At 37.2% G+C, this 13,360-nt stretch overlaps 1 protein-coding gene across 1 annotated transcript in view; it reads left to right on the forward strand.

Annotated features, from left to right (window-relative positions):
• Positions 1–13,360, forward strand: part of ANXA10 (annexin A10) — a 97,064-nt gene that overhangs the window by 39,661 nt on the left and 44,043 nt on the right. Inside the window, exon 3 of the mRNA XM_526724.7 lies at positions 9,088–9,182. Within this exon, the coding sequence (XP_526724.2) occupies positions 9,088–9,182 (95 nt within the window). The remainder of the gene's footprint in view (positions 1–9,087; positions 9,183–13,360) is intronic.

Consider the following 13,360-nt stretch of genomic DNA (forward strand, 5'->3'; position numbering starts at 1 on the left):
CTATGCTCATGAGAAATGTTGGTCAGTAATTTTCTTTTCTTGTTGTGCCTTTCTCTGGTTTTGGTATTAGGGTAAGGCTGACCTAGTAGAAAGAGTTATGAAGCATTCTCTATGCTTCTAATTTCTGAAGGAGATTGTATAAAATTGATATTTCTTTCTTAAAAGTTTGGTAGAATTCATAAGTGAAGCCATATGGACCTAGTGCTTTCTATTTTGTGGGTTATTAATTACCACTGACTTAAGTTTTTGATAGATATGGGCCCATTCAGATTGTCTATGAGTTTGGGTAGGTTGTGTCTTTGAAGAAATTGATCCATTTCATCTAGACTATCAAATTTGTGGTCTTAGAGTTATTAATAATATTTTATTATGATTTTAATGTCCATTGAGATTGGTAGTAATGGCTCCTGTTTCGTTTCTGATATTCGTAAGTTTTATCTCTCTCTCTCTCTGTCTCTGTCTCTCTCTCCCTCTCTTGCTTTCTCTCTCTTTCCTTAACCTAGCTAAAGACCTATAAATTTTATTGATGTTTCCCCAAAAAAAACCCAGCTTTTGGTGCCATGGATGTTTTCTCTTGATTTTCCAATTTCAAATTCATTGATTATTGCTCTAATCTTTCTTTTCTTCTATTTATGTTAGGTTTAATTTGCTCTTCTTTTTCCAGTTTCCTAAGATGCAAGCTTAGATTCTTGATTTCAGATTTCTTTTTGTTTCTCTATATGCATTTTTCTCTAAGCATTGCTTTTGCTCATCTCATAAATTTTGAGTCGTATTTTTACTTTCAATTTGTTTGAAATTTTTAAAAATTCTCTTGTCACTTCTTCTTAGTCTCATGTGTATTTAGAAGTGTGCTGTTTAATCTGTGTGTATTTGGGGATTTTTCCAGCCATCTTTCTGTTACTGATTTCTAGTTTAATTTCATTGCGGCCTCAGAGCATATTTTGTATGTTTTTTATTATTTTAAATTGTTAAGATGTGTTTTGTGGTCCAGAATGTGGTCTATTTTGGTTAATGCTCCATGTAACTTGAGAAGAATGTGTATTCTGCTTTTGTGGCAATAAGCATTCTATAGATGTTAATTAAATCCCATTGATTGATGGTGCTGTTCATTTCAATGATACCCTCACTGGTTTTCTGTCTGCTGGATTTTTAAATTACTTATAGAGTAATTGACAAATTACTCTAGAGGTGTTAAATTGCCCAGTTATAACAGTGGATTCTTCTATTTCTCTTTGCAATTCTATTATTTTTTTCCTCATCTCTTTTGGCACTCTGTTGTTTGGCACATACATATTAAGGTTTGTTATATCTTCTTGGAGAACTGACCCCTTTAACATTTTGTAATAACCCTTTTATTCCTGATAATTTTCTTTGCTTTGAAGTATTCTTTGTCTAAAATTAACATACCTACTCCAACTTTCTTTTGATTGCATTTGCATGGTATATAATTCTTCATTCTTTACTTTTAATCTCTCTGTCTTTAATGTTGATTTCTTGTAGACCACTTAGTGCTATTAAGAAATAATTTTACTCACCTCAGTTAAAATGAGTTTTATCCAAAAGACAGGCAATAACACATGTTGGCAAGAATGTGGAGAAAAGAGTACCCTTGTACATTGTTTCTGGGAGTGTACGTTAGTACCACCACTATGTGGAACAGTTTAAAGGTTCCTCAAAAAAATTAAAAAGTGAGTTATACCATGTGATCCAGAAAATCCACTGCTGGGTATATACCTAAAAGAAAGGAAATCAATATATCAAAGACATATCTGCATGCCTGTGTTTGTTCCAGCACTATTTACAATAGCTAAGATTTGGAAGCAACCTGTGCATCAACAGATGAATGGATAAGGAAAATATAATACAAATACTCAACAGAGTACAATTCGACCATAAAAAAGAATGAGATCCTGTCATTTGCAACAACATGGATGAAAGTGGAGATCATATGTTAAGTGAAATAAGCCAGGCACAGAAAGACAAACATTGCATGTTCTCACTTATTTATGAGATCTAAAAATCAAAACAATTTAACACATGGACATAAAAAAGTAGAAGGATGATTACCAGAGGTTGTGAAGGGTAGCGGAGGGCTGCTGGGGACTCGAGGATGGTTCATGGGTACAAAAAATAGTTGGAAAGAATGAATAAAACATACTATTTGATAGCACAACAGGGTGACTATAGTCAATAATAACTGTGTATTTTAAAATATCTAAAACTGTGTAATTGGATTGTTTGCAACTCAATGGATAAATGCTTAAGGGGATGGATAACCCATTCTTCATGATGTGCTTATTTCATATTGCATGCCTATATAAAAACATCTTGTGTACCCCATAAATATATATACCTATTATGTAATCACAAAAATTAAAAATAAAAAATTAAGGAATAATTTTAAATTTTAGTAATAATTATGTTCTTGCCTAGGAGGCCACTTTTACCTATTTGACCATACAGTCAATTCTCATTATTCACAAATGCTATATTTACAAATTTATCTACTCACTAAAATTGTTTTATAACCCCCAAATCAATATGCACAGATATTTCGTGGTCATTTGCCGACATGTGCAGAGAGGTGAAAAATTTTAGTCACTAGAATGCATATTGCTGGTTGAAATCAAACAAGGTGACCTCTGCCGTCTTCTTTTAGCTTTCATGCTGTAAATAAGTCCTTTATGCAATCTATGTAGTGACACAATTTTGCATTTTTATGCTTTGCTTGGTGATTGTGCTGTTTAAAATGGCCCCAAGCATAGTGCTGAAGTACTGCCTAGTGTGTTCCTACGCACAAAAAGAAGTATTCAAGAAAAAAATATGTGTGTCACATAAACTAAATTCAAGAATTAGTTATAGTACTGTTGACCATGAGTTTAATGTTAATGAATTAATAAAATAATACATCCATAAAAAAGAATAGAAAATGTATTGATCTCTGCACGATGCTGTTTGGAAAATGCTGAAGTAACATCTATTCTATGTTATGAAGTATGGAAAAGATGAAAAAATGGCTGAATTTGTGGGTTCTTGAGACGATAACTGATAACAAAATTAATAATTTTAAAAAATAATCAAGGCAGTCAGCTTTCTTTTGAAAGCAGTGTTGGGTGGCAGGTTAGAAAAATTCTGTAGATCAGGAGGCTATAGAAGAGCTTTAAAAATATCTCTTAAATGTTTATACAGGAGAAGGCTATCTGGAAGTATAGTTTTCAATGCTAACAAGACTGGCTTGTTTCATAAGGACATTGGCAAACAAACATAATGCAAATGACATTTCAGTTGACAAAAAGTATTGTAATCACAGGGTTACAGAAACCTAACCCTGCATTTTCCCTAGGAACAATAGTTCAGTATTTACTAATTCAGTGTTCATGGCAAATTTGTAGAATATAAATACCACATACAATGAGTCACTTGTACAAAATAAAATTTGATAAAATTATGATGGTTCATTATGCCCAAATTTTCCATTAAAATCAGAAAAAGATAAATTATTTAGAAATCCCTGACCTAAAGCACTAGGAGAAGAAAGAAAAACATATAATGATTACAAAGAAGAAATCAAAGTTGTGATTATATGAAGAAGAGGTTATATATCTAGAAATTCAAGTTTAATAAAAAGTTACTTAATATTATAAGAGAGTTCAGTAACTTTTCAGGATACAAAGTAAACACAAAAATAAATATCACTTCTTCAATTAAGCAATTATGTGTTAGGAAATAAAACAAAAATAACATAACGGGGAATATCAATAGAAGTGCAAATATAAGTAAGTTTAGCAAAATAAACCTTCTTGTCATTAGCAAAAAGCTCCACAAATCTTTACTAAGTCTTTTAGAGAAGAAAAAACCTTAAATAATAGGTTGGCAGAAATATCATGTAAGTGACAGAAAGACAACACTTACAAAATTGATTCCTAAATTTACAGTTATTTTAATTTAAAAATTGTAATACAATTATTGAGATTCATATAAAATATCTCTGGAAGAACAAATAAACAAGAATTGTTATGAAAACTTAATAGAGCAATTCAGAGCGCTAGATTGTGGATAATCTCAACAGAACAAGAACAAAAAGTAAGACTATAATAATTTCATAAATGTGATAATAGTAAGAATAAGACAAAGAAAGTAATTTTAAAATCTTCTATTTATTATTAAATATATGTTCACTTTAGAATGTCCATCATGCCATTAACAGATTCCTCTACTGGTTTTGTTTTGTTTTGTTTTTTGTTTTTGCCTTTTGGTTCAGGGTCTTAACCAGGCTTGAGCCAGACATCACCTTTCTCTATGCCTTTTCAGTGGAGTCTGCCTTTTCTCTCAGTAGCCGTTAATTTCTATCTTTGAAGCCAATTCTAGGCCTTCCTCCCTCCCTGTTACAGCTTTCAGACCATTTGTGCATAAAATACCCTGATGCTCCCCCTGCTTTTCAGTGATACAGTCATCTATGTTAATTCTTAACACTTGTTCTCATTCGCTGGATATTTCAGCACCTTATTCATAGCCTTCCTGTGATCCTAAGCCCATCCAGGAGGGACTTAATTTCAAAAAAGATGATTTGCTTAACATTCTAGCTTTTCAATTCATTTTTCTCCTTATCTCCATTATATATCTTCCCTTGTTGAAGAAAAATTATACCAGATGGAATTAAACAGCAAGGAAGATTCTGCAGTAGGGATCAAGACTATTGCAAGAAGGGAGAGAGAGTGAACTCAAATCCTATGAAACAAAGGCAAGAGAGTTTTTAAGCAGTATGGTGAGATAGTAGGAAAGAACTAAAGGATGTTGGGCAGGGAGGGCATTGGTCAATGTGATTAGGCTATCTGTGATTGCTAATTGGCACTTAACAAAGTCAGGTTCCTGTCCTCACACAGACACTGGGAAATAGGAAATACAGTTTCTATCTTCCCAATGATGACATTTCAAAAGGATGGCTCCCATATCCCTGAGAAAGACAATTTTGGGTTGTCAAACTGCAAGAGGCTGGGAGGAGACTTACATCTCTAAGAGGCAGAGAAAGAATTTAAAATTACATGTTTTCTAAAATAAATGCTCTAATAAAAGGGAGGTTAGGAGCCTGTAGTTGGGAAGAAACTTATCTAAATTTTAGTCAAGCTAAGGGAAAAGTTAATGTCATATTGCTGACTCTACTATGACTGCAAAATTCATCTAAACTAGTTGTGCACTAAACCGATCTATTAGCTTGGTGTGTTGGTACATGAGGAAGTGAAGGATACACAGACCAGAAACAGTCTATATTAGGGAGGAGATAGACAGGGTGATAGGTGTTCCATGAAAAGCATGACAGGTTCACACTATCCCTCAGAAGCACACAGATGCCTTGTACTTTCATAATTTCCTTCTCTATTACTCCTCCCTCCTTAATATATGTTCATTATAAGCCATATCTCTCTATTCAACAAGAAAGACACAATATTAGTCAATTCTCACACTACTATAAAGAACTACCTGAGACTACATAATTTATAAAGAAAAGACATTTAATTGGCTCATGGTTTTGCAGGCTGTACAGGAAGCATGGCTGGGGAGACCTCAGGAAACTTACAATCATGGCAGAAGGCAATGGGGAAGCAGGCACATCCTACATGGCCTTCCTACAAGGAGGAAGAGAGGAAAAGGAATTGCGACACACTTTTAAACAACCAGATCTCATGAGAACTCACTCACTATCAGAAGACCAGCAAGGGGGAAATCTGCCCCCATGATCCAGTCACCTCCCACCAGGCCCCTCCTCCAACACTGGGGATTAGAATTCTACATGAGCTTTGCAAAGAGACACAAATCCAAACCATATGATTCTGCCCCTGTCCCCCCAACAAATCTCATGTTCTTCTCACATTGCAAAATATAATTACTGATTCTCGACAGTCTCCTAAGCCTTAACTCATTTCAGCATTAACTCAAGAGTCCACAGTCCAAAGTCTCATGTGAGACAAGGCAAGTCCTTTCTGCCTATGAGCCTGTAAAATCAAAAACAAGTTAGTTACTTCCAATGTACAATTGGGGTACAGGTATTGGCTAAATACTCTCTTTCCAAAGGGGAAAAATCAGCCAAAACAAAGGGACTAGAGGCCCTATGCAAGCCTGAAACTTAACAGGGCAGTCATTGAATCTTAAAGTTCCCAAATAATATCCTTCGACTCCATGTCTCATATCCAGGCCACAATGATGCAAGAGGTGGGCTCCCAAGGCCTCAGGAAGCTCCACCCCCATGGTTCTGCAGAGCTCAGTCCCCACGGCTACTCTCAAGGGCTGGTGTTGACTCCCTGTGCTTTTCCAGGTGCATGGTGCAAGATGTCAGTTCATCTACCATTCTAGGATCTGAAGGATGGTGGCCCCTTTCTCAAAGCTCCACTAGGCAGTGTCCCAGTGTGGGGGCTCCAACCCCACATTTTTCCTCCACACTGCCTTAGTAGAGGTTCCCCATGAAGGCTCTGCTTCTGCAGCGGATGTCTGCTTGGACATCCATGTGTTTCCATACATCCTTGAAAATCTAGGCAAAGGCTCCAAAACCTCAACTCTTGCTGTCCATGCACTCACAGACTTAACACCATGTGGAAGCCTTGGCAATTTTCAGCTTGCACCCTCCGGAGCAGCAGCCTGGGATATATCTGGGGTCCTTTTAGCCAAGGCTGGAGCTGGAGCAGCTGGGATGCAGAGAGCAGTGTCCCACAGTTGTGCAAGGTAGCCAGGCAGGGATCTAAATCCAAATATCAGATGTTGCTCCCATTTAAACACTAATCAGCTTAAAGGTCAAGGAGCCATTTTTTTAGTGGAGTAAGAGCTGATTGAAGAGACATTATATTTTCTTCACTCCCCTGTACTTTTGATTGGATTTTTATTTTCCTTTCAATATTTTTTTACAAATTTAAGGGGTACGAGTGCAGATTTGTTGCATGCATATATTGCATACTTGTGGAGTCTGTGCTTTTAGTGTACCCATCACCTGAATAGTGAACATCATACCCAATAGGTAATTTTTTAACCCTTGCCCCTCTTCCACCCTCTCACTGTTTGGAGTCTCTAATATCTATTATCCTACTCAATATGTCCATGTGTACCCTTCGTGTAGCTCCCACCCATCAGTGAGAACATATGGTACTTGACATTTTCTGAGTTATTTCACTTAGGATAATGGCCTCTGATTCTATCTATGTTGCTGCAAAAGACAAGATTTCATTCTTTTTTATAGCTGAGTAGTATTCCATGGTTCCATGGTGTGTATATGCCACATTTTCTTTATCCAATCATCTGTTGATAGACACTTAGGTTGATTACATATCTTGGCCATTATAAATGGTAATGCAATAAACATATAGATGCAAATATCTTTTTTATATAATGATTACTTTCCCTTTGAGTATGTACACACAGTAGTGAAATTTCTGAGTCAAATGGTAGTTCTATTTTTAGTTCTTTGAGAAATCTTCATACTGTTTCCCACAAAGATCATACTAATTTACATTTCCACCAACAGTCTTTAAGCATTCCTTTTTTTGCACATCCTCTCCAACATCTGTTATTTTAACTTTTGTTTTGTTTTGTTTTCTTGAGATGGAGTCTTACTCTGTTGCCCAGGCTGGAGTGCAGTGGCGTGATCTCAGCACACTGCAACTTCCACCTCCCAGGTTCAAGCAATTCTCCTGCCTCAGCCTACTGAGTAGCTGGGACTACAGGCACCCGCCACCACACCCAGTTATTTTTTGTACTTTTAGTAGAGATGGGGTTTCACCATGTTAGCCAGGATGGTCTCGATCTCCTGACCTCATGATCCACCCACCTCGACCCCCCAAAGTGCTGGGATTACAGGCATGAGCCATCGTGCCTGGCCATTAACTTTTTAATAATAGTCATTCTGACTGACGTAAGATGGTATCTCATTGTGGTTTTAACTTGCATTTATCTGCCGATTCATGATGTTAAGCATTTTTCATATGTTTGGTGGCTGCTTGTATGTCTTCTTTTGGAAAAAAAAAAGTCTGTTCATATCCTTTGCCCACTTTTTAATGGAGTTATTTGTTTTCTCTTGTTCTTATTGCAGTAGCATGCTGTTTTGATTACTATAGCCTTGTAGTATAGTGTGAAATCAGGTAATGTGATGACTTTGGCTTTGTTCTCTTTGTGTAAGATTGCGTTGGCTATTCAGGCCCTTTTTTGGCTGCATATGAACTTTAGGATTGTTTATCATAATTCTAGGAAAAATGACACTGATAAGCTGATAGTGATTGCATTGAACCTGTAAATTGCTTTGGATAGTATGATAATTTTAGTGATATTTATTCTTCCAATTCATGAGCATGAAATAATTTTCCATTTGTTTGTGCTATCTATGATTTCTTTCAAGTGTTTTGTAGTTACCCTTACAGAGATCTTTCACTTCCTTGGTTAAATGTATTCCTAGATATTTTATTTATTTTTTATAACTATTATAAATGGAATTGAGTTCTTGATTTGGTTCTCAGCTTGATTGTTGTTGGTGTATAGAAATGCTGCTGATTTTCATACATTGATTTTGTATCCTGAAACTTTACTGAAGTCATTTATCAAATCTAGAAGTCTTTTAGAGGAGTCTTTATAGTTTTCTATAAGATGGTAAGATCATATCATCAGCAAACTGAGATAGTTTGGCTTCCTCTTTTCCAATTTGGGTGCTTTTTATTTTTTTTCTCTTGCCTGATTGCTCTAGCTAGGGCTCCTAGTACTATGTTGAATAGGAGTGGAGAAAGGAAATATCTTTGTATTGTTTCTGTTCTCAGGGGGAAAGTTTTCCCTGTTCAGTATGATGTTGGTTATGAGTTTGTCATATATGGCTTTTATTATTTTGAGGAATGTTCCTTCAATGCCTAGTTTTAAGTAATGGCACTAAATTAGGAGATAGGAAGGATCCAGGCTTCATCAAGCATCATTACATGATTTCCAATTTTAGTTAAAATTGTTCCCTGCTGTAAAATACCATCAGGGATAATGAGTGCATACTGGTTATGATCGTTAGATAAAGGATTCTTCCCAACTACAAAGTAGCAACTTTACTAATCTTCAAATATTATTCTTTTCCAGACTGTGACAAAGACATGCTGATCAACATTCTGACTCAGCGCTGCAATGCACAAAGGATGATGATTGCAGAGGCATACCAGAGCATGTATGGCCGGGTAAGGCCACTTTATCTTGACCTATTTCTAGGGCAATCTCTTGAGAACTAACCACACTCACGGATAATAGGTATTTTTTTTTTCAATCTCACAGATTGCAAATATCTCAGACATCATTATATGTCAGAAACAGTTCATATTCCTCTTACATGTTTCAAGGAATAAAATCTATATTATGAAACAAATATACATGTGAGATATGTTCACACTCACAGTGACCAGTGACCACAAGTTCTTTCCCCAAAATCACTCAGTGTCCCCAAATGAAAAGTTTTGATGAACTTACATTGCCAGTGGGTCCAATTAGGCTTAAAGTGTTGTGCTGGAAACACCCCTGTGGAGAGCTTTAGGGAAGGCATATAAAAAATTAATGATCACCAGGTCAAAATATAACAGCTTTTCCTACAGTTCCTTGCAGGTCCTCACCTAACTCTCAACCAAAGTGAATTCTCTACTAGCTTTTCCTTTCACCAGCATGCAGCTATAGAGACCATTAAAAAAGAATGGCAGTTTAAAAATAGTTTAAGGCAATAAAACTATCCATAGTGTTTTAAAGTAATCACACTCTAATTTCAAAGCAAGTACCATTAAAGATTCCTTGCTTTTGCTATGCATTTAAACCACAAATTCAGAACAAAAACTCTTCAGGCCAAAAGTGCCTGAAACAACAATTACTTCATCAGCTGAGCTTTATCGATGAAACATTATCATAAAACTTTCTCTGTAGAGTTAACCCATGTAAATTTACTCCACCTCTAAACCCCAGTCTTTGAACAACTATAGTAGATGAAATAAAATATATCCCTCAGCTTCAGATTGAATTAATAATCCAAAAGCTACTATCAGTAGTGACCTTAGTTGAAGTAAGCCAAAGTAGAAGACCAGTGATATCTTCTTTTCCACATAAACTGTTACCTCAGCCTATGTTCCACCTACACCAGTACTGGTTTTCTTTTGAAAGAGAATATAAAAACTATAAAAGTTGTATCATTGGTAATCTAACATTGTTTTAATATGCATAGTGCTATAAGAAATGTCTTTTTTTTTTTTCTTTGAGATGGAGTTTTGCTCCTGTTGTCCAAGCTGGAGTGCAATGGCGTGATCTCAGCTCACTGCAACCTCTGCCTCCTGGGTTCAAGCGATGCCCCTGCCTCAGCCTCCTGAGTAGCTGGGATTACAGGCGTGCGTCACCACGCCCAGCTAATTTTTTGTATTTTTAGTAGAAACGGGGTTTCACCATGTTAGCCAGGCTGGACTCGACCTCCTGACCTCAGGTGATCTGCCCACCTCGACCTCCCAAAGTGTTGGGATTACAGGCGTGAGCCACTGTGCCCAGACAAGAAATGCCATTTTTAAGTAACTTTTTTTAACCCAAAGGTTTACATACATTTTTGCTTTTTACAAATCAGGTTAAATTTAGACTGAAAACATTACTTTATCAAGCTCTACAAAACTATGCTAAAGCAGATTAAAACAATTTTAAAATGAAGTACTTACACTCAAGGAATTTAAAATCTACTAAAGAATTTATACTCCACTGAAGAACTTTTCACTGTACATATAAAGTCTCAGAGTTTGTTAAACCCTCAGTTTTGCTGAATAATTCATACCTCCTGGAAAACCTTGGCTGATACACTAAATTGCACTGCCTGGAAAACTGGAAGTCATGTTTGCCTCTTTCCTCTGAAATACCCTTGTCATTTATAATCAATTGGCAAGTTCTGTAAATTATTTCTCTTCACACATTTCTCTCTTTAAACTCACTTACACAGTCTTGATTTAGATCTTCATCATTTTGTGCCCAGACTAATGCTGAAACTCCTAAATGGTCCTGTCTACCCCTAGTCCCTTCCCACTCCAGTCTATCCCCAAACTGTAGCCAGAATGACTCAAAATCTAAATTTTCACACATCACTTTGCCACTTTAATCCTTGAGTGTTTATCTTGTTTCTCCCTACAAACATCCGTGTTTCCATGCGCTACTAAAAAGTATGGGGGATCCTCGGTCCTTGATCATCTTGGGAGTAAGATAATGGCCAAGTGACAATTCAAAGACGGCAGAAATCTTTACTTGAAGGGAAAGAGGGAGCAGAGAGTTTATTTAAAGGGACAGGACATTCTGAAAGACGAGGCAGAGCAGGCTGCTGAAAGAGAATGGGCCAACAGAGAGTCCTGGGTTGGGTTTTTATAACATTGGATTTTTCTTCACGTTCCCTGCTCTGTCTCAAGTCTCTGCCTTTTTTCATTATCTAGTTTTTCTGCTTCTGCCGTAAGCCCTTGCCTTTTCCCTGCCTAGTTTCCACCCCAGGTTTGTGGGGCCCTCCCTTACTATTAGTCAGTGCGCATGCGTGGGCCAGGGGTTGGCTACGAATTCTATCTAATGGCTGCACTGCTCATTACCACCACCCCAGTAAGGTCGTACAGCAGTCAAATTGGTACTTGTGCCTATATATCTCTTAGGAATTTCTCCTTTTTCCTTTTCCTTTCTTTCTGCTCACAGTTGACTAATTGTCCACCCGCTACAGCATTAGGGAGTCTATTAATATGTAAATGGTGGGTGGTCCCTTGGGCCTAAGACTTCCCAAGCTTTTCCTTTCTCAAGGGCTCCCCTTGAGTAACCCGCTCATGTCTAGCCATCTGCCTATACATATTCCTACACATGGAATAAACCTAATGCCTTCCCAGGGCACACAAAGCCTTGCTTGCTTTGTTCCTGCTCTCCGTCTTCATCCCTCTCCCCTTCCCTAACACACTTTTCACCTGCAGCCAAATAGAACTGCTATACTTATAGTTCTTCAAATTAAACATGCCTGCCCCTCACCTCCAGTCATGTTGTTTTATCTATCTTCAATAACCTGATTTCAGTACCACAGGCTGGACACCTATCATCCTTCCAGGTACTGGACACAAGACCTCACAGCCCCCCACCAGATCGAGTGGAACAGACTTGGGCTGCTAATACATCCTTTTTGTAACTTCCTCACAGTAACTAATGACACATCTGAGAGCTTGTTTGCATCTGTTTCACTCTACCACAGTCTAAAGCTTTGAAAGCTGGGTTGATTCTTCTTCATCCTAGAGCTTACCATAAATGTCTGTCTAGCATACCAAGATTGCTTAATTAATGTTTATTGAATGACATTGTAAAGGTGCATCTAACTACAACTCCTCCAATAAGACACAGGCAGGCTTTGACTGCTCCTGTAAACCTTCCCAGCCTGTCATGCTCACCCTCTACTCTGTGTTTTCTGCTTGGTTCCAAGAGATCCTTGTGCATAATGCTACTGGGTTGTGCTGGTTCACTTTTACATCTTGCCAACAACACTGTAATCTCCTGGAAAAGCAGGGATTGTAATATTTGCTGCTATCCCTCCAGAGCCCAGCTCAGGTCTGGCATAGAAGAGGCATTTCATTTACAGAATCAGTGAATCTAAGGCATTATATTCTGCCTATTTACTTTTTTTTAAAGAAAAGGAAAAGCATCCTTTCATTATCCACTCTGTAGTTAAAATGAATCTACACCAATTGCCTAGATTTCTTTTCTCTCATTCCTTGCCCTGGCTGCTACCAGGTTAATTTCTCTGACCATCAGTAAGGTCTTCTTGACATCTACCACCGCTCACATTTAGGACTACTTCTTCCACCTGGCCCAGGTGTATCTCCTGCTACTTTTCCCTTTCTGTGGTAAGAATGTATACATTAGCCCCTATGTTAATCAATGATATTTTAAATTTTCATTAACAAGAATAATCAAGAGTTGACAGAATCATTTTCTTAGCTGCTGAGTGAAGTACAATTCTCAGCAGGCTCCATGAACACTTCTTACTTGACATTTTACATTCGTGCAGAGTGGCTGAATTTCATCAGCTTTGCCTTACCTATTGCAGAAACTAATCCCTAGACTCAACTGAAAATCCACTTGGAATTCCGCTGATTGACATATTTATCAAAGTAATTCATGAGGTCACTTCTGATCTTCCCCACCAAAGCAAGTGCTAGTTAAAAACAATGCAGTGACACCAAGGGAACAATGAAATGCCCTTGTGAATGGGGAGAATAAACAGACAATGATTCTTGAAGAAGTTCAAATTCAGCATTGATGCAATTCATTTTCTCATTTTTCATCTAAAACAGGGAATATCCGGTCTAAAATATGCTGGTTTCTGTCATTCATTTAA

This window comes from Pan troglodytes, chromosome 3 (assembly GCF_028858775.2).
Source record: "Pan troglodytes isolate AG18354 chromosome 3, NHGRI_mPanTro3-v2.0_pri, whole genome shotgun sequence".
Lineage (NCBI taxonomy): Eukaryota > Metazoa > Chordata > Mammalia > Primates > Hominidae > Pan > Pan troglodytes.